Genomic DNA, 26,438 nt, shown 5'->3' with positions numbered 1-26,438 from the left:
GTTATTGTTTGAATATGTACATATGTCACTCCTCCTCGTATTTGTCATGAAATGACAAAACCAACAAGACATATTGTACCGGGCATACACTTTTATAATAGACTATAATTTTTGGGGGCAACTTTTAATGTCCCGCAAGATTTAGGTTCCCTATCAAGATGATATTACATTTTTTCTCGTCTTAATAAAAATGCATTCTAGGATTTAATTTCTAAGACATTTGGCTAAAACGCCTTAGCAAGAAGCCTGCCTAACTCGTCTTTTTTTCAGCTTAAAATTTGAATTTTTTCCTAAAATTTCATTTAGACTAATGTTATGTTTCAAAATGGTCAAAATTTGTGAATATTTTTAGCCAATAAACAAAATAGTTTGAAGAGAATATACCCATCAACCTCTTCCTTTCTCTTATTATTAAGAAAAGTTGGTACTCTTATTTTTAAACTCTTTTTACAGAGAAGTAACCAAAACAGTTGTTTAATCAAATCAACCAAAGAACCTATTTACAACAGCAACCACAGTTTTGAAATTTATTAATCACATTTCATAAAGCTTTCATAAATGCAAAAAGCATTGTAATAAATTGATATGAAACTTTAAATCAACTTTAAATCAACATTAGTTAAACTTTTCCACCATACAATTTGCCAATTTTTTTCCGCCGCGCTGGAGAATCTTATGTAAGTTTTAGAAATTTTGTATTGATGGAACACCCATAATTCATGCTTACATTGCCTTGAAGCAGGAACTTAACAGTTCTCATTATCCATTCTTATGAGACATTTGATGGGTGAAGGGTGCTCATTTTCAATACACAGCCCTTCTCTTACTTACTTTGTCTAACTGTACTAACATTGTAATATATAATGTGCGTAGTTTGATTTTAAATCGAAATAGTGCTTAAAAATTCTTTATAAATCATTTGATAATAAACGTTGATCTTACACCAGATTATCTCTGATAAAGTAAAACTTGTAGCTAGCTAAAATAACGATCTCCTCATTTCACGCCCATTACCCCATCCCCTCCCTTCCTTCTGGATAAACAAACTGACCAATAAATTGGGATCATTGGAGCAACTTAAATTGACGACAACTTTTTTACATATTTTCTACATTCATTATTAGCATTGTGGGTGACATACTTAGTTTAGGTAAATTGTAGAGAGACAGGATTTTTTATTTGATATGAAATCTGAATCATCTTAACTTTTAAAATCATTAAGCATTTGTTTTTTTTAGTATTAATGTATGAACTGTTAAGTATTTCAAATATTGTCAATGTTTTCCTTGTAGGTAATCAAATCACAAATGTATGAAATATAATTGATTTGTCTTTTCTACTATAACTAACTGTTCGTCTTTCTACTTTGGAAATTTTTGGCACCCCCTCCCTTTATAAAAAAAAAGACAGTAGGCTAGATTAAGATTTGCAATTTAGGACAGAAAAGTAAATATTGTGGTATTACTGTTTGGTATTCCTTCAGATGAATATACTTTTTTTTGTAGAAAATTAATAAAAATTACTCATCTGTAAACAGTAATTATACATTAATTATAGTTTTTCATTGAAAAATATAACACAGAAATTCATCTAATTTTTTAACAATTACTTGATAAACTACCATTAGAACATCAGATTTTGTAAAAACAATAATAATATTGTTCTTTTTTTTGTAAAGGGTAAATGTAAACAATAATTAAATAAACTTAAAAAGGATTGCTCGAATTTTTTGATTATTTCAAATAAACCAATAACCAACTAGGTCTATATGCACTTATGCTAGATTTTTCATACATAATAGGTTTGCCGCATGTCCATCCGTCCATTTCACAGTCGTCAAAAGATAATTTAGAAAATAGACTGCTTAAACATGACTTTTGGTGAATTGGGAAGATCTAAAATATGTTTTATTAATATTAAGATATTACTGTATTATATTATCCTGTGCTTTTTGTTGCATAAAGTTTAATGTTAGTTGCGCTTGTTAAAAATAATATTTTAATTTTATATACAAACAAGAAAGGCAGTGCATTATATTTTATTTTTCTATTTTCAATGTACAGATGTCTTAGGGCTCTGAACTACATTCTCTGAAAATTGTAATTATGAAATTGTTTTTTAGTGAGCTATCCATTCCGCAATCGCATAGGTTTTATAATTAAATATTTAAGATATCAAAAAGACATTAGGAAACAAGGTCTTAAAAAAGGTGAAATCAAGGAAGGAACAATTTTGCTGTATAATATTTTGCGTTTGTGCTGTTTTTTTATATTGCAAAAAAAAACTTTTTGCAGCAGCGATTAATCACAATTGTTTTCTACAATTAAATTTGCTCGTAGCAATACATTACAAAAATTATTCTACTCTCATAAGATTAAAATACAACTTTAAGATATATTTTTTTTTCTTTTAGTACCTTATATATTTCATTTTATTACAGAAAAAAAACACTATTAATATTAAAGAAACACATTGGTACCGAGTGAAAATTTTTATTCTTGTTTTGCGTTAGTGTTTACTATTGTTTGATTTTGTATATCTAAATATGTGTTTATGTGTGTGTCTGTGTGTGTTTGTGTATAAGTATGTGTGTGTATGTACATGTGTGTGTATGTACATGTGTGTGTATGTACATGTGTGTGTATGTACATGTGTGTGTATGTACATGTGTGTGTATGTACATGTGTGTGTATGTACATGTGTGTGTATGTACATGTGTGTGTATGTACATGTGTGTGTATGTACATGTGTGTGTATGTACATGTGTGTGTATGTACATGTGTGTGTATGTACATGTGTGTGTATGTACATGTGTGTGTATGTACATGTGTGTGTATGTACATGTGTGTGTATGTACATGTGTGTGTATGTACATGTGTGTGTATGTACATGTGTGTGTATGTACATGTGTGTGTATGTACATGTGTGTGTATGTACATGTGTGTGTATGTACATGTGTGTGTATGTACATGTGTGTGTATGTACATGTGTGTGTATGTACATGTGTGTGTATGTACATGTGTGTGTATGTACATGTGTGTGTATGTACATGTGTGTGTATGTACATGTGTGTGTATGTACATGTGTGTGTATGTACATGTGTGTGTCTGTGTGTGTTTGTGTATAAGTATGTGTGTGTATGTACATGTGTGTGTATGTACATGTGTGTGTATGTACATGTGTGTGTATGTACATGTGTGTGTATGTACATGTGTGTGTATGTACATGTGTGTGTATGTACATGTGTGTGTATGTACATGTGTGTGTATGTACATGTGTGTGTATGTACATGTGTGTGTATGTACATGTGTGTGTATGTACATGTGTGTGTATGTACATGTGTGTGTATGTACATGTGTGTGTATGTACATGTGTGTGTATGTACATGTGTGTGTATGTACATGTGTGTGTATGTACATGTGTGTGTATGTACATGTGTGTGTATGTACATGTGTGTGTATGTACATGTGTGTGTATGTACATGTGTGTGTATGTACATGTGTGTGTATGTACATGTGTGTGTATGTACATGTGTGTGTATGTACATGTGTGTGTATGTACATGTGTGTGTATGTACATGTGTGTGTATGTACATGTGTGTGTATGTACATGTGTGTGTATGTACATGTGTGTGTATGTACATGTGTGTGTATGTACATGTGTGTGTATGTACATGTGTGTGTATGTACATGTGTGTGTATGTACATGTGTGTGTATGTACATGTGTGTGTATGTACATGTGTGTGTATGTACATGTGTGTGTATGTACATGTGTGTGTATGTACATGTGTGTGTATGTACATGTGTGTGTATGTACATGTGTGTGTATGTACATGTGTGTGTATGTACATGTGTGTGTATGTACATGTGTGTGTATGTACATGTGTGTGTATGTACATGTGTGTGTATGTACATGTGTGTGTATGTACATGTGTGTGTATGTACATGTGTGTGTATGTACATGTGTGTGTATGTACATGTGTGTGTATGTACATGTGTGTGTATGTACATGTGTGTGTATGTACATGTGTGTGTATGTACATGTGTGTGTATGTACATGTGTGTGTATGTACATGTGTGTGTATGTACATGTGTGTGTATGTACATGTGTGTGTATGTACATGTGTGTGTATGTACATGTGTGTGTCTGTGTGTGTTTGTGTATAAGTATGTGTGTGTATGTACATGTGTGTGTATGTACATGTGTGTGTATGTACATGTGTGTGTATGTACATGTGTGTGTATGTACATGTGTGTGTATGTACATGTGTGTGTATGTACATGTGTGTGTATGTACATGTGTGTGTATGTACATGTGTGTGTATGTACATGTGTGTGTATGTACATGTGTGTGTATGTACATGTGTGTGTATGTACATGTGTGTGTATGTACATGTGTGTGTATGTACATGTGTGTGTATGTACATGTGTGTGTATGTACATGTGTGTGTATGTACATGTGTGTGTATGTACATGTGTGTGTATGTACATGTGTGTGTATGTACATGTGTGTGTATGTACATGTGTGTGTATGTACATGTGAGTGTATATATTTTGCAACGCTATATTCTGTGTATCAAGAAGTATGCAAATTTTTTTTCTTTGCAGATCCACTACTCGCATTTGCACATACTTACAAACATTTCAAATACAAATAGACATGATATATCTAGATGGTAAATTTGACCCCAAAATTCGACAAACTTAAAAAGAAAATTCTTGTAGACAAACACCTTTATTTAAGTTTGTTGTTATACACGATTCTTTCTAATAATATATGCCATATGCCTTTATAAACGGTATAAGTAAACCTAGCAAAGCTTTATCTTAAGTAATGCGACTATTTACAGCTGACTCGTATTGCGAATGAAGTGAAAAAATAACCGTTCTTTCTGTACACTTACTAACCAATAGTATGGCCGGGTTGTTTCTCCACTGTTTTCCTATTGTCTGATTTAGAGAGTGTGTCTTTAAATTATCTCTATTCAAATACATAAACTATATCACAATTAAAATATACCATGGATTTTTAGCGTAACAATAATATTTTTTCTCGTATTCATTCGAATCCGGTGGATAGGAACCGGTTCTCATCCATACGAAAAAACTATGTCTAGCATCGTATTATATCCAGTTTTCTACGAATATAGAAATGTACAATCACAAGATTAAAACTAGTTTTTTTAGCCGGTGCCTTCGGCACCACGGGGCTAAAAAAACTAGTTTTAATCTTATAATTGTACTTTCTATATCCGCGGAAAGCCGTTTATAATACGATGCGAGAAATAACTATGATTGAATAAAAGGCGTTTAATGCAACAATTACATGGAAAACATTTTGATTAAAAATGCGTAGAGTCTGTAGACTTTGGTTAACTCAGATGATACTCGTGAATCATATATAAATAGATTGTCTAATTTCTTTTAAGGCTAGGCTGAATTATAACTGTACGTTCAATCTTTATGGTATTGGCGTTTATATGAATATCTTTCAGTGACGTACTGCACTTACTATGATATTTATAGAGAAGATGCGTATCACAAAAATTAAATTTTATTGTTTTATTTCATTTAAATTATTTCATGCATTATCATAATTGTTGTTTTAACTAAAATTCTTATTATCTTATTTAATAATTGTTCATATTTTAACATTTGTATAATGATATTAATAAGATTAAATTTCATGATTAAGTATTTAAGAAAAGTGTATTCAATTATGATATAATTAAAATAAAAAAGGATAAAAATTCATATGATTTAGATTAAATAACACTAAATTAAAATTTTTCCACCTAACTTACATCAAAAAAGAATTATATATAGGCTATTTCAGAAGCATGCACATTATTTTTGCTGAAGGGTTGCATATCCCAAAAATATCTTATCCACTACACTAGAAATCTTTTCCTTGCACTAGGGGGGGGAGGGGGGGCCTTGACAGTGGTTGACACTGTAGGGATAAAGGGAGGTGGTATGGCACCCAACCTTTCTTCATGTGAACGCCTCAGGGCTCTTTTGTTGTTTTTATAAGCTGCTAAAGGAACATAGTATCTCTTTCTAATTATGGGATTTTTAACTCAAGCTCCCATGATCATTTTTTTGATAACCTCTAGGTAAAAGTGCTCGCTATATAAATGAAAAATTGATAGTGTCTTATCCCTTAAGATCCCTGAATTTTACTTTTATATGCCCCTTGGCGAAAACATTACCACAGAAAATTTAAAGGTTAGTTTTTATTGAATATAAATTCCAATGATACTAAAAAATTATAACCACATTGCTATGATCAAAATAAATCTGTCTGTTCACTAAGATCTCCAGAATGGTTGGTTAGAACGTTTGGTAGGGAGATGTACAATGGCCCATAGTGCCTAAACAAGTTGTTTTTCAATGACAATTGGGTAAATCAATCCCCCCCCCCCCCCAACTCCATCTTTTTAAGCATAAAATTATCAACAACAAAAATGGTGCTTTTTCAATTATATTTTCTCCTTTTGAATACAAGTCTAGTTGAACCAACACTAATTGTAGCGCTGTGTGAATTATTGAAGATAATTTTAGTTTCCCATGGCTGAATTGTCCACCGTGAAAACTCAGGGTGCCGTGGGGTGTCTGATTTTAGATATAAATAAATAACTAAAAGTTTTTAAATATATCTTAATATACTTGGTCGTCAGAGATGTTCTTGGTAATCCTTCCACAATAGTTCTTCTTTTAAAGAAAAAAAATGAAAAAGTAGAGATGTAAGTTTTTTTTCTCTCCAACCTATTTCTTATGAGAGCAAATTCTATTTCTCACAAAATTTTTATTTGCCCTGTGATATCATCCTTCCCATAAAATTGTAGAAAGTTCGTTTAAGCCGTTTACGAGATATTACCGAACATAATATATAGAATACATGTAAAATTAATTAGTGTGCGGCTTTCTCTTTGGTTCTAACGCACCTTTAACGGCAGTTTTTTGGTAACTTCGCATTATAGAAGTGTTTAAACAAAGCTTCAAAGAAATTCAATAATTATAACATAGTGTAGGAAGTTTTGGAGATACGTGTCATGTACTACGTCATTAAAATACGTCTAAAAGTAAGGATGAGAGGAGAAGTTGGAAAGGAAACCCTTAAGATTGGATGAATTTAGACGTATTAACATAATATTAAATTTGTCGAAAAGTAAATTATATTTTTACTTTATCATATGAACACTAAAGTGCCATCTTTTTTTTTTTTTTCAAGCTACTTCTATTACAATTTAATATAGTTGTACATATAATTTTCTTTCAAAATAATTTAGACAGCTCCAAGTAAAATCGTGGTTTCCCCACAAAATTAAGAATAACATAGTAGGGAGGTTGATAACATTTGTTTTACAAAACCAATCAGAACAAATGAAAAATGTAAAAAAAAATCTGTTGGTATATTGGCCTGAATTTTTACATTAGGGGTGAAATTGTATTTTCAGTTAAGTACTTCTTAAACTTGAAATAATAAAATTTTAATTGAATACTAAAATTGGTAGGTTAGCTGATTGTTAGGTTATATTTGTAAATCATGTTCCATTTACAAACTTAAAACTTGATTTAATCTTCAAACTATTCTGTTCCTCGCAAATGTAAACTTATATGAATTTTGTTCACAGCTTGAAATTTATTGAAAATTATTTTAATGATGCTTCAGCTTTGTAAATCAATGTGTAAAATATGAATATTTATTAAATGTAATGTCTTATTTTAGGTAAGAATCGAGAATTGGTTGGAAAGGAAAAATTTTTATTGTTTATATTTAATTGACAGCAGATGGCCAAATTTAATTTGCTTACACCATTTTTATATACTTTTCTTGGGAGATTTATCTTGGCAGGGTGAAGGTACCCTCCCCTAAAACTGTCATAAACCTCCCCTTAAAAAATTCTTATTTACGGTAAATGATATGCTGCCAATGCAGGGATCTAACGTCCTGCAGGGATTTTCAAACCGCAATTTCGCGAATCATAAATGTACAATTTTAGCAATAAATTCGCAATTAAACGATCAAATTTAATTGTTGCTTTGTTTATTACTCCATATCTTTAACAACCAAGTACCCGTCTTTTTGGCGTTAAAGAATGACTTACATTTATGTTGACAAACAGACGAACATATTTATTGACTAGAAGCATTTAATTTTTTTTAGATTTTTACAGATTATTGTATTGCATTGTTGTTGAAAAAGTTGAGTAAAATTGCCCAGTAGGATATAAAATCATACCAAGGTTGAAGTAAAATCCCATTTTTCACCTATAGATCTAAAATCAACCACTCTTAAATTATGTTTAAAAATAAGTTAATAATTCTAGTCCTAGCTGGAAGATCCAATCTGTTTATTTCTTTCCAGTCTAAATATAAAAATGTTCATATTAGTTCTTTTTACATTGAATTATTAGATTATATAATTTAGGAATATTATTGGGTACCTCCAAATTTCGGATATTTTACCCTCATGGCCTTCCAGGGTTTTTATTAACCCTTTTACTTTTAAACGGAAGATTAACACTTTCAGTCTAACTATATGCGAAAATATTTTAAAATTAATTTCATACGCTCATTTTTAAAAACTTCTGATATAATGAAAGTTTGACTTTCAGGGTCTTCTTTAAATTCTTTTTTTTTTACAAAGGTAGATCTTATTGCTTATTATATTACAATGACATGGATTCGTCTACCTTTATTTATGCTTAGATAGGAATGTAAGGGAAAAAAAAGGGCGTAGATTCAATTTGTCATCGTTGCTCTCTCCCTCATTGGAAAAGGCAGACCTTTTTTGTAACAAATGGCCAAAAAGAATTTAATATTCCTAATGTTTGTGGAAATTTGTACTTTCTAAGTGTGTTTTCTATGTTTAAATATTTATGTAATTTCCAAGATACAATTTTGCCACAATCTAAAATAATTACAGAAGGGAGGTCACCCCCCCCCCCCCCCCCAACTTCAAGTGGAACCTGTAAAACTTTGAGAAAGTGTGGTGACTACAATACTAAACTGGCTATGTCGACTATACAGAGTTAAATTATAGTTTTAAGGCTAACCTTTGGAATTGGGTATATTTCGAATATATATGACATAATAGTGGACATGGATGACATACAAACGACAAGATGTTATTCTGATTATATTGTGACTACATTCTTATATAATAACAGTTCAAAAGTTTATCATGTAGGGAGTGCTTTTCCCCAGAAACAGGCACTGACCCTGTGCATAATTAGTGCCTTTAAGGCCTAAAAATGCCTCAATGGATATATTTTTTCGTTACTACATAAATAATTTATAATTAAGCTAAATGTTGAAAAGTGGAAGTATTTGTTAAAAGTAGAGAGGAACTAAACCAAAGTCGAGACTAGTTGCTGGCGAGACTAAAAGCAATAATTTCTTTAAATTCATTTATGTAAACAAGGATAACAACATCCATAGAAGGACTGCTACTCGGTCAATTCTAACATGCCTAAATTAATGATAAAAGCTATCCTTTTAGGACGTACAGACCAACCCTTAATTAAAGAAAAGTTTCTTTTAACAACTTAATTTAATTAACATAGTATGGCAGTTGAGTCTAAAATCTGCATGTTAAAAATACAATAAAATTGGTAATCTGTACAATTTGTTAAATTAGATATGCAATTAAATTTATAAATTTAGAGATAAATAAAAAAAACTTATTTAACAGTCTATACAAATAACTAAGCTCTTTAAAAATATATGTTAGAAAACCACAAATGAATTGTTTTCAAAAATTTCTATTTAAAGCTATTGATGATTTACAAATACTTATGTTGCATAAATTTTTTGTAACAAATATAGATCTAAAACCAAGCCTTACGTTAAAACATTTATTTGGATGAACGTACGAACATATGGACACCTTTACACAAGAGTAGCTGCTCTACTAATATAAAGCAATCAAAGCTTATACGTTACAAAAGGCTTTCCTGGATTCTTAATTAGATATTTAAATAAAAAATATTTGGTAGTATAACTTTAACATCATTAAGAAGGGAAGTGTGGATATATTGTAATACTACCAACCTGCCCTGAAAAGAAAAATCCTCAAAGAAGCTTTTATAGAGCCATAAAAATGACGCCATACTGGCCTAGTCAACTATAACAGCTTCTTGGTAAGTTGCATTGTGATGAATTCGGAATCTCAACATCAGAGCAGGAAATATAGATTTTACTATATCCTTGTAGGCCTCAAGAGAAAACCACTGGTGAACAGGGATTCAAACTTGCAACGTCAGCGCAGTCGTCTAATTTATCATACCCATAACATCATGAGAATTGAGTCATGTATTATTATCAAGAACATAATCTGCAGCAGGAACTGCTTTAAGTATGAGATCAAAACCAGTAGCTTTTGACTTATTAACCGCCACCTCGAAATGAACAGAAACATCGTGACTGTCTTCTAATAGATTAATGAGGGCGATAAAAGCATTCAGACACAAGTAGGGAATCGTGTTCAATGGAGGTCAGTCTACCATTAATAAGTTTCTTTATAGAAACTCATTTTGACACCAAAGTATTATCCTTAAAAAATTTAGAAATAAATTTTGAGCAATTAAATGATAATTAACAATTATTTCTTTAGACAATTGTGAATGATTTACATTTCATTGAAAAACTGAATCCCCTTCTACTTTCACTGAAGCTTCAACATCACCTTGTGCTAGCTGAAGCCGGATACCTATAATTGATCAATTGTATTGTATGACGTCATTTTTATAGGCACTATAAAGAGCTTCTCCTCAAAAACATTTTTTTACTATGGCCATTTATTAGAATCTTTTTGTTTTGCTTTAATGTTGAAGTCTTTTTAAAATTCAAAAACAGTTTGCTTGTTAGTTGCAAAAAGTTTGCTCTTTTTCTTGCGAAATCTTATACTTTAACACAGTATTTAACATTCAAGTGCTGTTAACAACTTCAGAATCAAATTTCATCAACTTTTTAGGAAGAGGTGCTACTCTATAAGTCTGTTATTGGCCTGTGGCTTTTCCTATCATTATGCGTTCACGCATTTCCATGCAATGTATTACGAACGTGTTCTTTTAATTTAGCTTTGATCGCACACAAACGTACACTCAAATAAGCAGGGACTGTCATTTAGCAAAGTAGGAGAAGGAAGTAGGTTGTGCGAAAATTTTCAATTAGAATTGTATGTAAGAATCCTGGTCCCTGGTCCCTGCAAATAAGTTTATTGCTAATAATACATCGCAAAAATAATATAAGGAAGGTAAGAAGATGCTTTACTGTGTGGATTGTATCGTCCTTGTTTATCTTATAAGTTTCTAATATAATCTTTAAGTTTGCACAAATTTCAATGCTTAAACTTAATGCACACAATTAAAGTATGTTTAATTTCTTTATAACTTATGTATGTCCGAACATAAACGTCCAAGGGGGGGGGTAAAGGGGTGATTACCCTCCCCCCAAATGAACTTGGGGGTGCCTACGGCACCCCCAAAATTTTGGATTTTCAATTTTTACCCCCCCCCCCAAATAAAAAAATGCCTCTATGAAATAAAGATTACCCCCCCCCCCAAATTTTTATTTTTAAAATAAAAAAGCTTGGACGCCCCTGTGTCCGATTGGAAATAACGTGAAACAATAATTCCGCCACATGTAAAGATTGGGAATTATACACACACAGAGACAAACACACATTTACAGTAGCTGTGCCATTAATAGACTATTTTTTTAGTTAATCTTTAAGTTACTGAACATTTTATATCTGTACATTTTTTTCTTTTGATACTGTTTTTTTTATTCAAACTGTATGTATACACTGTATCAAAAATTGTATAGTTATTTTGTCAATATTAGAATGTATTCATAATGTCGTTATGTTAATAATATGTCAGCCAAAGCCACGATCAATTAAATTATAGTCGACATTAATTGTACTTGACATGTCGAAATTTTGTCAGCCATGTTCACTTTTATTGAATGCCATATAGTCGACCAATGACATATCTTTATCCTATCTATAATACAAAGTAGCTTGATGTCTGTCCGTCTGTCCGTCTGTCCGTCTGTCCGTCTGTCCGTCTGTCTGTCTGTCTGTCCCTTAAGATCTCGGTAACCGCTGAACTGATTGGATTCTACTCTTCAGGGTATATACCTATTGGTATTGTGGTGGTTTTAAGCTATTTTCTTGGGGGGTGGGACACCCCCAACCCCCCCAAAAACAAAAAAATTTCCCCCCATTTTTTTTTTTTTTTTTTTTTTTTTTTCTTTTTTTGTAGAAGAATTCTTTTGTAGAAATATTCTTTTGTAGAAGAATTCTTTTGTAGAAGATTTCTTTTGTAGAAAATTTCTTTTGTAGAAGATTTCTTTAGTTCTTCTTATTTTTTTTTGAATTTTTTTTGTTGTCATCTCTTGGGGCAAAGCCCCTAGAGGCTAGGGGCGAAGCCGCTAGTATTATATAAAGTAGTAAGCGTTTTTTGTCTGTCCCGAAGGATCTCGCTAACCGCTGAACCGATATTGTTCTCCTTTACAGTGAAGCTTCTTATAGGTCCTGTGAAGGTTTTAAACTATTTTTGGGGAGGGTGTCTTCACCCCACTCCCCCCAAAAAATACTTTTTAAAATCTTTTGAAACTCAAATTTAAAATGGGATGAGGTCGACTTTTCCCTTCCTACCTTAAGTGCCCCTAGAGGCTTCTAGGGGTGTAGCCGCTAGTTTATTATATAATAGTATATGGTTTGTGTATGCGTGTTTGTGTGTGTGTGTGTGTGTGTGCACGTGAGTGTTGAGTCAGGCACCAGCCTGTTTTTGTATAAGTACCAAGTCACGTTGTATTGCATTACTGATAAACAGAATAAATAACAAGGATGACAACATCCATAAGTAGCAAAGCACAAACAAATCATGATGGGAATACGAACAAGGAAACAACGAAATATATCACGTGTATTTTTATATTATTTAGGAAACTCATCAAAAATTATGCCGTCTATCTTAAATAGCAACCGAGACAATTACATTTCCCCTATAGCCTGACGGACGGACATACAAAGTATTTATAGAGTAGCTTCTCTATTAAAAAAGTAATTGTTATGCCAATCCTGAAAATCTAAACTTGAATCCCGAGAATTCAATTGATAGATTGTTCAAATGCTTTCTAAACCTGACTTTAACACAGAAATAAAGGTCTAGGACTCAGAATCCACTTTATTTTCACTGGACACAAACTGGTTTTGAACCGCATAGTAAAATCCAATAAACCATAGTTTATTTCAATTGCCAAAGGAATGATTTGTGTATCCGCGGTCAGCTTTCTATTTTTTTTTATATTCATTATTCCTTTCCAAAACTGTCTGTCTGTACCATAAGATCCCGCATATCGTTAGATTTTGTTCTCCTTTTAGCACCATACAAAGCTTTTATAGTGAAAACAGCTTGAATATTTTACCAAAAAGGTCTAATAAAAGCTGTCAAGAATAAGCTTTCACAAGGACTCGAATATAAATTTGAAGAAATAATAACTATGATATGAAAACCCCCTTTTAAATTAAACCCTACCTAAACCTTCCCCTTTTTTATCCCCGTATGGTTTCACAACCCATTCCACCACTGGTGAAACACTGTGCACGCCACTGGTTTAAAAATTTTTCTTTTCTTGTGACAATATCCCCTTACTCTCTGATGTTACCATTTATTCAGTTAGAAAAGGGAGAAACTCAGGGATCGTAAGGGATGGGTCAATAGACGATAAATTAATGTTTCCCTTAATTGTTATAAGCAAGGTAACCTCTAATGTAGATTTAAATGATTGTTCTAAAAGTTACTTTTTAAAAGCCAATCAAGATTCAATATTACTTGCGAAACTTTTTAGGCTTCCGAATGGAAGAACGAGTAAATTAACTTTAGGGGTGCAATACAATTTACACTCCATTATCCCCTCCCTCCCTCCCTGGAGAAAATAGAAAGGGAAAATACTCGTGACATTTATAAAAGTTTTTCTGTCATGAAATAAAAGAGTTTATAAATAATGGATGGATGGACTTTAGACATACTTGTTTCTGCATATATCAAAATAACTCTTAAAGTTGTTATAAAATACTCTGTACATACGATCGATTCACTTATGTTTAATTACTGTATCTTTCAAAATAAGTTTTTTAGTTTAAGTTTAGATTTAAAAAAAAAAATTTACATTTCGCACTTTACTTTGTTGTTACCTTTTTGTTGCTACATTACTTATGGACAAAGTTTTTCTTGTTTAGTTTAAAATAAAACTTATTAAATATCTATTTATTTATCTCTTTTGCTTTCAGAAAAGTTTATTTGATTGGCTTCGATTAAAAAGAGTTGAATATATGTACATATGCATGTATCAAAATATTTTCCCAACTGCTGGATTAATTAAGTTTTCAATTTAGGGTACGTTACCAATTTGCATTAGGTTTGTTTTTGTTTATTTTCATTGAGTTTGTGCCATTCCCATTAAGGTTCGCCTCCTCTCCTAAATTAATTAAATTAGAAGGTAGTTCGACATAATTACTGAAACTACTAAGAATTTTCCAATTTTCGTGGTAAATGTAAATTCATCCTACTTTGAAAGATAGTACGTCTATTGAGTATTGTGTCATTTGCTATAAAAAGCAAAAATGCATTTTTATGAATAATAAATAGTTTATGAATCTTTAAACAGAGGCATGCACAGGATTTTGTCAATATGGTGAAGCGCTCGGAAATTTTTACAGTAACCATCAAAATTAAAATATTATTACCCTTCCCATTTGTTCCCTTCTCCACTTTTTTTCCCACTTTTCTTTCTTGACAGTCTTTTTCCCTTTTCTTTTTCTTTCTTTCTTTCTCTGTCTTTTTCTTTCCCCAAATGTGTGTCTTTATTTAAGCTTTATATTTTAAATAGATTCGCTACTATTGGATGTAATCATCATTAATTGAGTCTAGGGTACACTAAACTAAAGTTTGGATGATAATAATAACATTTTCATCGCTTTTTTATTATTAGAGGGGTGTTGACATACTTAACATTACCTTTCGCACGCCACTATTTTACAATATTTTGTACTTTACAGTCCTTCAGTTTATTCACAAATTCGCACACTCTTAAATATTTGCAAGTCATTTTACTGTCAGTGCTATTTTTAAAAAGCGAAGCTTTTCTATTTTTAAGGTCGGTCCGTCCATATAATAAAGTTAAGATGGATTTGTATTATGGCTTTTTGGTAATATCTGACAAATAAAGAATATTTTTTAACAAGAACAATAATATATTAGCCATTAAAACAATAAATGTATATATATGTATAACCTGATATCAATGGTGGGGATCTTTTTAGTCTCCTAGCCAATTGCTCTCTGCTCTTTTGTAGTGACTTGGCCGTGTTAATATGTCCAACGCTATTGGCTGATATTCAGGGGCACAATTGGAAGTTGGCACAGGATCCCCTTTCCGTGAACATATGTACACTTTTCAGCTATTTAACCCCTGCCTCCTCAATTATTTTACTTAAATATTAATTTAAAACCTTTGTTTGATGGACGTATAAAAAAGTTATAGGTCAACACAATTCCTTCATTTTAACAAGATATTATTATTATTATATAACTAAACTATTACTGTTTATTTCAGGTCCCCGAACATTGCATGATCTGTCCTGCCAGTTTGGTACCAGAGGATTCAGTAAAGAAATGAGACAGGAAAAAAAAGATATATTTTATATTTATATTTCCATTAAAAAACTGTATAAAGAAAGTAAGACTTATGTCTTTTATTATCTTACAAATAGCTTTATCTATTAATTTTCAAGGAAGCTCATTTTTGTCTTGGAATGGTTTTCTTATACTTTTGGAGATGCCTAATACAAAATGTAAAATCCTTTTTTTAAAGTTAGGCTACTTTTCAGATTATTACTCCATAAGTTTATTGTAAGATCTAAAAGCGTTTGAATATATCATTCTATACCTTTTTTCCTTTTTTCTGCAGTGTTTTTAACAGAGATTAACTTCCTATTTCTTTCTTGACTTTCCCTTTCAGCAAACATTATTGAACCTTCCCTTAGATCTGACCTGTACAAAATGAAATTATCAATGAAATATTATCTATAAAATGTTGAATATACAGATTGCTGGTGGATCTCAAGCTGGACTCAGAAAATTTTTACAACAGGAAATTAACTTCAAACGTCAATAATACATTTCTTACCTCTCCGTCGTTTTTTGTTGTTAAAATATCTTTTCAAATAGAAAATCCAATAATTAAGGCTATATAAGATATATAAAAAACACAAGAATAATAACATCCAAAATAGCAAAACTTTAAGCTTATTGATTGTCAGAATAGAAACAGAATTTTACAATTTTAAACAAAAATCGACTTGATTACTTTTAAATCAAATTTCCAAAAAAACAGTCATAAAAACAGTTAAGAACTTTTGACTTAATAAGAACATTTGACTAAACCGTTACACACAACTTTACGGAAAATACGTGAAAAAAATAACCCCCTTTGTTAATTCTTTTGTCTAAAAACTTTTAAGTTTCAACTAGACGTTAAGGGAAAAAAGAAAACAAAATTATTTGTAAACTTGTTTATCAAACCATTGATTAATATTTAAGTAGGAATATTTATCTAATTTTGTCCCAAGTTATCAAAGTCATCAAAATGTTTTTACAATCCAGTACCTAATCCTTATGATGAAATAACAGGATCTTTGTATATCTGTCTTTCTGTACCGAAGGATCTCGCTAACCGTTAGGGTTTTCCTTTACAGGGTATCTTCTTATAGGTCCTGGAAAGAGAAATCGCCCCTATAAAATATTAGCATCCCTCCCCCCCCCCCAAAAAAAAAAGTCTGAAATAGAAATATATCTAAATTCAATATAGCTAAGCATAAAAAATACAATTTCAATTTATTTGAAATTGGCTAATATAATCTATATAATAAAAAAATTTATATTAAAGATTTTCATAAAATATTTGTTTAGCACTGATAAATTATGTTAACCAGATAAAATATAAAACCTAACTCTATTTACATAAGAGGCTAGCCTTTACTCTCAAAACGGAATATATAAATATTCTAATCCCAAAACATCACAAATTCATCTCAAAAATGAAAACAAATGTTTGGTTTTAACTAAGAGCTGACTTGCGAAAAATTTGCGGTATAAATGTATTAATATTATTCTGCATTACCTATCGAATTTATATTCTTTTTGTCTTTTTTTCGCCTTATTGATATATGTGGACTTGTTTTATGTTATTTAGATGATTATTAATTTGCACATCTAAGTATGTAGTGCAAAGATAATACATAATGTATTCATATAACCCCTGAATAAGGTTTCATTTAATTGGAGTATAATTTTATAAAATTCTAACTTGAAGTTTGAACATTATATTGGAAATTTAAGTACATATGGATAATTTCAACTCAAACAATGCTTGTATATTATTTGGAGAAAAGAAGAAAAGCAATTTCCAGTATGGCATCGAAACCGATTAATATCCACTGGATTAGAACCGGTAATAAGCCATATTGAAAAATCATTTATCATATCGTATTATATCCAGCTTTCTATGAATATGAAAATGTATAATCATATTATGAAAACCAGTTTTGTTATCCCGTGCCTTCGGCATCTCGGGGCTAACAAAACTAGTTTTAATCTTATAGTTTTTATATCCAAGGAAAGCTGTTTACGATAATATGCGATATATAACTATTTATTTATTTTATTTAGTAATATATATGATAGGAAGAATAGATTGAATTATTTAAAATCCATAGTTTCTTAGTGTTTCAACCCCAGTAGTATGAAAAAAACACCTGACTACTTAAACTCGATTTAAATTTTTTGGGGAGGGAATATTGAATTTTGATAAATTATTCAATCTTTGTCAAACTTTGTCCCTGTTTTTCCTGTGAGTGGAGGGTTTGTTGGGTTATTTGTCAGCCAAAAGTTTATTTATATTTACATAAAAGATAACTAACAAGTTAACTGTTCTTCTTTTTATTATTGTTTTTTTCATTTAAGAGAAACCTTTAAGTTAAATATTGTTTTTTTTTATAATATATTCTGCAATTTAGATAATTTATGGCATAAAACATTATTATTGTGTAAACTAATTACATTTATTACAATTCTACTCTAAAACTTTTTATTAAACCAAATACTATAGTACTAAAAAGATTCGTGGATTCGTAGATTATCCAATTTTCTACAAACATAAAAATGTATTTTTTATCCGAGGAAAGCTGTTTATAATACGCTGCGAGAAATAACTATTATAAAATCAACCCTCTGGGCATACCTCCACTGTCCTTTGATAATGTAATGGATTTTTTAATGAAATTACTTCCTTTTTAATTTAATTGCAAAAATTTGCAAACTATGCAAGGAAGTAAAAATGCTAAAAGCGTTTTAAGATAAAGGCAATGTCCTTACGTTGTTGCTGAACCTGATTGCTATATAATATTAAAGTAAATTATATCACAGGATGCGTATTTAGGAACTTTTTATATGTTTTGTATTATATCCCATCAACTAATAAAAAGATTATAGATGTTGATGTCTCCTCAAACCTTCATTACAAGAATGCAAATATTTTTATTTTTAAAGTATTATTCATGCTTTATTATTTGTATACCTTTTTTATTGTTTAGTTTTTATGTTTGAAAGTGATCAGTACGTAACAATTTTAATAGAATGTACAACACTTTCAACATGAAACTTTTACTTTTGTATTTGTCAGAAACCTGATTATGGTGCTATATATTTCTGCAGCCGTCATTTGTGCAAATGGGTTGAAATCAGCTGTTTTTGAGAGTGGCTGTGATTCAGCAATTTATTTCTTCTTTAAATTTACAAACATTTAGATGGTTTGTTGTGGAAGGCTTTGGATAAAACTGGTTTTAGGATTTAGCTATCAAAGGGAGAAATAAAGGAATAAAGGTTTAGAAGATTTTTCCACTTAAAATAGGTGCCCAGAATCGTGGTTCCTTATTCCTGATTATTCCATATTATGTAAATGGCATTTTAGTAAACTGTGAGTGTAATAATTTTGGAAGGAGTAAATATAAATAGGCACCAAACAATGGACAGGGCTCGCCACATACATTATAGACACAAGGGGGATACAAATTTTAAACATTCAAATCTGAAAATGTTTTAATAATAAAGATGTATTTTATGGTGAAAAAGTTTACTATGTATCTTATTCTAACTACATATATTTTGACTGTAAGTAAGATTTCGGGGGATAACCCGATTTTTGGAAAGAGGGGTTGATCAATACCTAATAAATATAAATTAACAAGCTGTTTTAGAGGACTTTGGTAACATACAAGCATACATACAAACACACATCAAACTACTTTAGTACACAGAAGTAAGGTTTTTAAAGTCACCCTTTCATTAGTTTACAATAAATTTCATTCTTTCCTGCTTGAATGTATAAAACACATACTATATGTAAACAATTTAATTTTTATACCAAGCTCACAAATGAAAAGCAAATTTATCAAAGAAATATGATAAACTTTGGTTCTTGATGAAAAAATGAGTATGAATTGCATGGATCTAAAGGGATAAGACAATGGTCGATAAATTGATGTACATCCAAAAGATGATACATAATATTACCCCCTTTTGTAAATTACAATTAGTAGTAAAACGTTTGGATACTCAACTCGCTGAACCAAAAATTTATTAAACCAACGAATAAGAAAATGTTATTCTAAAACTTAGGGTACTATTGTAATAAACAGGCCAATCAGGTAGGGTAGGGAACAAGCCTGAAGTATGCGATTCTGTCCCCAATATTGTACATATAATAAAAGCAAACCCCGTGTTCCCAGACAAACCATTTCATCTGAATAGATGGAAGTAATTCTAGTTTAGGTTGATGGGTCCAACATTTACTCTCAATAGAAAATATTTTACAAAATGGGTGGGATAATGTTTTCATAAAAGTTTGGCATACGAATGGATTTATTATTACTTGGATCTTACACCAGATAATCATGTACTCTAATAGAGTGAAACTTGTAGCTGGCTAAAATAACCATCTTACCCATCCACTCACTTCACCCCATCCACTTCCCTCCTAATGTATGAACGAACTGATCAATGAGTAATGTCCATGTTAACATCCTAAATTGACGACATTTTTTCCCCTGACATAATATCAACTTATATTCAACACCCATAAGCATTCGATGCAACTGTTTATTTAGTAAGGCTACTCTATAACCAACTGTGACCGTTCAAAATGTATCCGGTGCAATTACAAGTTAAGCAGCTTGGGACTAAAGACAGGTTTGGCCCCAGCCTACCTTCCTAAAAACAAATAGGAAAACTAAATACTTGGGTAAGTAATTGAAGGCTTAGCTTCTCCTATAAATACTACCTACCTCCATAAAAAGATTATTTAAACAAAACTCTCTTGATAAATTAAAGCACGTAACCAAAATAAAACTTATCTTCAAAGCATACTTAAAAGCAATTAAGTCATATTTCTGATATTATTTTGTTTGATCGGACAGACAGACAAACTTTATTATAATTAACCTTTGAGGTGGAGAATAACAAGTCTAGCCATTAGGATCTTTTGCTGTAGACACAGAAATAAGGTATATCCAACAAGCGAAATTAATAAAATAATATTGGGGGGGGGGGGGGGGCAGATAAAAAGGTCGTTAACTCTACTATGTGATGCCCCCAACGACAGCTGAAAATCGTGCTTTTTCCCCTAATTATTTTCTTCATTGTTGGCATAAGCTGCTATAGCCAACCCACGACATTATATTGATTGAAGTTAATAAATGGATATTCCAGTATCCCTCATTGTTTACTGTTGATGGTGAATGGGTCACTGTTGCTACGACAAACAAGGTAAACTATGTGTTTTTTCCAAGTCTAGAATCCGATGGAGCTGTATCCAAAGCAAAAGAAGAAGTCCAAGAAGGAGGGGGGTTATCTCCCTCAAACTTTGAAACCCCCCTTGACACCCTCAAAATAAAAAAAAATATTTTATATTACTATACCCCCCTTAAACAAAAGCTTGAACGTCCTTGGTCACAGATTTACCTGGATCCGTCCGGCTCCGCATCACTGTAGCCCACCTTTTCTACAATTTTGGCATATTATTGTTCATAAGGTCACGGACTTGCAAGCTGACCTTTCCTGTAATATTTCAACTAAACATCCTATTAGAATATGTTTGTTTAAAAGTAACTTAGTATTTATTTTGTGTATGATGTCATTCTTGTAATAAATATCTACAATTTTCTTAGTAACCAGCGGTGCCAGTTTTTTTTATATAAGTGAAAACACCCCTAAAAAATTACCCCCCAACTTGAATCTAGGTTTAAAATTATTTAATTTTTCAAATCTTTTTTTTTTAAACACGAAGGAATAATTTTAGCTTTAAATTTGATCATGGTAAAAAAAATGGTACGTGAGTGTGTGTATTTGCAGTGTCTATGATATTTTGTTTGCAAAACTACTAAACAATTATTATTATATATTGGTCTTTCTGCATTGTACACTTGCCTTCTTGTCGCGTAATTTAAATAACTTATCGCACTTAAAACAGTTAGGGAGTTGAATCCATTTTTATAAAAGCAGAAATATAATCTATGATTATGGTTTGGACCCTCTAAAACTGTAATCTACCTTTCCACTTTCCCCTCTCTTGGTGAAGATATCTTCAACGCCGATACGATTTTTGAAATGTAAGATTCTACTTTCCCCTCTCTTGGTGAAGATATCTTCAACGCCGATACGATTTTTGAAAGTAAGATTCCTTTTTCCCCTCTCTTGGTGAAGATATCTTCAACGCCGATACGATTTTTGAAATATAAGATTCCACTTTTGTCTCTCTTGTTGAAGATATCTTCACCAAGAGAGGCAAAAGTGGAATCTTAAATTTCAAAAATCGTATCGGCGTTGAAGATATCTTCACCAAGAGAGGGGAAAGTGGAAGGGTAGATTACAGTTTTAGAGGGTCCAAACCATAATCATAGATTATATTTCTGCTTCTATAAAAATGGATTCAACTCCCTAACTGTAAAAGATGATTCAATTGGATGGAAAAAATAATCGGTTCGAAAGTTTGAGTTTTCCAAAAAAAAATTGTACAAAAATCTTTGCTTCAACAAGATATATCCTTCTGTATTTATTTGTTAGTGTCAGGGCGTTTGGATTTGTCTCTGTGTTCTTTTTTTAAAGTCAGGGAGTAGGGGGACATTGAACTGAAAATTACGCTCTCGTCAAAGTTTTAAAACTCGTTATGCCATTTGTTTGACTTTTGGGCCATTGTTGAATCTTTATTGAGTTGTAATCCAATAGTCAAGGGAAATTTTGTCTATCATATTTAAACCCCATTGTCCTATCCCATTGTTCTTTACTTTCAAATATGGCCATGATAATATTTTCTACTTGATGTTTTGAACTTTTAACAGCCGGGGTCGGTCTACCTGTATTTCACCCCGGTTATTTATAGATGCTTATCTTTATTAAACACTAAAATATTTTATTTTTTTACCTTTCATGTTACAGGGGCCCTCCTGGTGTATATCCTAGCCGGGTCAACCTTTTATGTTTTTGGCTAACAAGGATTATAAAACGTGCTTTTAGATTGCACTTTTAATTCAGGGACAGCGTTTTTTTAGCAATGTGAATGGAATTTTTATACATTTACTTTTTTAATGGTATATGAATAGGCTTTTTTGCTATGCGCATTTTATTGAAAACAGCTTCTATTATATTGTAAGTTTACATATGGCCACAATACATAATAAGTAATATTTCCCAATGCAGTATTGATACAATGTCCTATGTTGATCAGTATTATAAGTAATTTTTGTAATAATATTGGCTGCGCTCCTAGCATTTAGAAGCTCTGTCTTCGAATGAGTAATTAGTATTAAAGATTAAACAGCATAATACCATCCAATGACCTATATTGGTTCATCGATTAGCGAGTTCCTTCGCTTTAGACAATAAAAAGATTACTACTATACTTTGGATTTTCACAATCAAAAGAGAAAATAAAATAAATAATTACCTATTCCTTGGTTGATTTTTGCTTTTTTATTTTGAATAAACAATACTGTGCGCTATTGCTGTCCTTGTTGCTCTGAATTACGGTAACATAATTCAATACAAGCTCGGATTCCAAAACAGATAATGATTTATTTTTTCCATCATTTGAAATGAAATTGGTAATAGGTGGGCGTAACCATGTTATTTAAAATTGAGCTTCTTATAGATAATATCCTAGAAAATGATATCGTGACTGGTAGCACGTTTTTTTTCATAATATCCTTCAAGATTTAAATGGACATATTCTATTTCTACTCCACCCTTCCCTCCCATCTCTTGGTGTTCACAGGGGTGTTGAATACCTAAATATTGAAAAGAAATTTTGCAGTTACTAAATTTTGCAAAATTCAAACTAATCTACTTTATTTTTGTAGTTCTATAGATGTTTAATAATTTCATCTTTCAATTCCTTTGTTACGACAAGTTAGATAGCTTGATAGTTAGATAGTAAAACACAGGGCTCGGCAGCTAATCTAAACCCGTTAAAGATATTTACTGAACAGACGAATTGCCATATTAATAACTAGTGGCTGCGGCCCTAGCATCTAGGGGCTCTATAATCAAAGGGATATGGATGGGCAAAAAATAGCTTAAAACCACCTAAGGACCTTTAAGGGGCCTCACTGTAAAGGAGAACCATATCTGTACGTTAGTTAGCGAGATCCTTCGCTACAGACAAAAAGCTTATTACTTTTTATAATAGGATAAGTTACAAATGTTATAAAACGTCGATCCTAGAAGGAGGAAAGCATATTCAAATGGGGGGAGTCTGTTATTAAATAAACCACTTTCAATGAAAAATGTATTTTTACACAGATTTAAAATTAATTTACTTTTGGCACCTATTTCACTACTAATTTCCTAATCCACAGAGAAAGGTAGCCAACTATTGATAATACCAACTTTGATAAAATAAAGATTTGATAATTTTTTTATGTCTAGAAGGATATTATTCTAATCTAAAACTGAAAATGAAAAATCTCCAAAATTTATATTTTGATTTAAAGACCTAGAAACAAAATCTAATGATTTGATTACTAAATGTTTATAAAGTTGATTTGTTATAGTCGTTAAAGCTTATTACAGCATTTATTTTGAATATGATAATAGCAACATTCTCACATTAAATGTGATAAAAAATTATTTTCCAAGTTTAAAATCTGTAAGATAACTCTTTCATACCCAAAAATATTATGAAGAAGTGATGCATTGATGTTGTGACAGATCCTAATCATAGAAAAGATTTACATTTAAAACTGAAAAACGACGTCCCTCAAGGAAATCAAGACTTTTGAACATTTCACCTATCAAATAAATATAAGTCAAGAGAACAGACTTCATTTAGATATGGTAGCTTAATGAAATAATTTATTCACCTTATATAAGTGTGTTTTTTTGCTAAGTAAATAAGATTTCAAACAATAGTCCCAAATATATCTACTTTTGTTTGAAATAATAAAAAAATAGAATTGTTGTAAAATAAAGTTATTGGTTTAAATATTTTTAATGAAAATATTTTTAAAAATTAATAGTTGCTTGATATTATTTTTGTAAAGGGATACATCAGAATAAGGTCACTTTAAAGAAGAAAAGTCATGTATGGTCACTTGGACACTGTGTGGTGTTCAGAAGAAGGAGAATCTGCATGATCTTAAGGGATAAGACAATGGGCGATAAAAGTACTTTCAAATTGGTCATTAGTTTGTAGATTAAAATTGTTGGTGGAAATGTCTAGACCCTCAAATTGTATGTGTTTATAAACTTTAAGGATAGATATAATTTACATTCCACTGTCCCCTGTCTCCCTGTGTAGAATATATTATGATTGGTTGGGTTGGGTAGTCTGAAACACCACCCACTCATATTTAAACACACACACACTCACATATTTGTGGTGGACATGAAATTTGTGAAGAAAACAAAAATTAGAAATTTCAACATTTAATTTTCTAAATTTAATATAATGAAAGCAATATAGAATTTTTAATGATGAAATTTCCCACTCTGCAAATTTTGAATTGAATGTTTTAAAATATTATTGATCTTATTGACATTACTATGGACTATAAATTGATGTAAATACCTATTTATGATAAACAAATTTAATCCTTTAGTAGATCAAAACTATTGATTGAAAGGTTTTGACGCTGCAAACTTGACCCAACCAATCAAAATTAGTTCTCAATTTTTTTGAACCACAAATTAGAGAGAATGTTTAAAAAACTTTGGATACCAGAGTAATTTGTCACTTGTGTCATATCCTTCCCTGTAACTATCAAGTTTTTTATGTAAGTGCTATTTGTGAAGAACCTTATTTGGTAGCCATCCTCTCTCCATTCACACTGCGGCATTTCACATGTATGAAATATTGGATAAAGGAATCGATAAATAATTACATGGATATTGCTCCAAATTTTTTCCTACTCAAATTAAATGGTATATCCAGCTGGCTAATATAATGATACCCCCCATCATCCACCTCTTTTAAACCATTTCGTTACACTTCTCCTGGAGAAATGTGCTGACCAATAAATAAGGACTTTATTAGTAAACTAAATGGACGACTAAATTTACCCCGTCATAATATCCACGTATATTAATTATATATTCGTTGATATAGGAGTCAGTAAATTTTCATACATTATTTTGACTATTTATATAAACCTTTAAAATGCATTGCGTATGTACACTTACATAGTAGCAAGGTAAATACCATTTTTTTGAACATACTTGCACATATGAAATTACCTTATTTCATCTCCTTGTTGGCAATTATACTTAAAGATAACATTACAAAATTCCCCTATATCAAAAAATACAAATGGAAAAAAATGCATTTGAAAACAATCAAAAGGCATCTATAAAAAAAAAGTCTCTTGTATTATTAATTTAGATACATAACCCCCCAAAAAAGTAAATAACTAAACAACTTACAAATCCTTTTATCTCTGATTAATACACATTTTTACAATACTATATAAGAAGAGTTATGGTCAGCCTAATGTTAATTATACACACTCACAACTATGAAAAACATAATAGAGTAATATTTTACCATTTTTCTCTAATGTTAGGGTAAAGTAGGGTAGGAATTTTCGCTACATGTATCTTTAAAGCATACAGGAAAACATACATCCTACTACTTTTAACTTCATATTATTTATGCTTAATTGTTTATTAGCTTGACAATTTTTATGCTGACCTTAGTCAAAAGTGGTGATGGCTGTCATAAAATCGACATGCCATTCTTTCTGTATCATTACTTTTGAATATCTAGCGATAATAGCCTGCGTTTGAATGCGAGAATCACCTATAAGGTTTTTT

At 31.1% G+C, this 26,438-nt stretch overlaps 1 protein-coding gene across 1 annotated transcript in view; it reads left to right on the top strand.

Annotated features, from left to right (window-relative positions):
- Nucleotides 1–26,438, top strand: part of egl (Egl_like_exo domain-containing protein) — a 71,539-nt gene that overhangs the window by 22,390 nt on the left and 22,711 nt on the right. Inside the window, exons 2-4 of the mRNA XM_080159240.1 lie at nt 15,634–15,701; nt 16,126–16,170; nt 20,844–20,900. Coding sequence (XP_080015366.1) covers nt 15,634–15,701; nt 16,126–16,170; nt 20,844–20,900 — 170 coding nt within the window. The remainder of the gene's footprint in view (nt 1–15,633; nt 15,702–16,125; nt 16,171–20,843; nt 20,901–26,438) is intronic.

This window comes from Acartia tonsa, chromosome 4 (assembly GCF_053477335.1).
Source record: "Acartia tonsa isolate MP-2025a chromosome 4, ASM5347733v1, whole genome shotgun sequence".
Classification (NCBI taxonomy): Eukaryota; Metazoa; Arthropoda; class Copepoda; order Calanoida; family Acartiidae; genus Acartia; species Acartia tonsa.
Note: the sequence above shows the minus strand (reverse complement) of the source record. Positions and strands in the feature narration are given on the sequence as shown.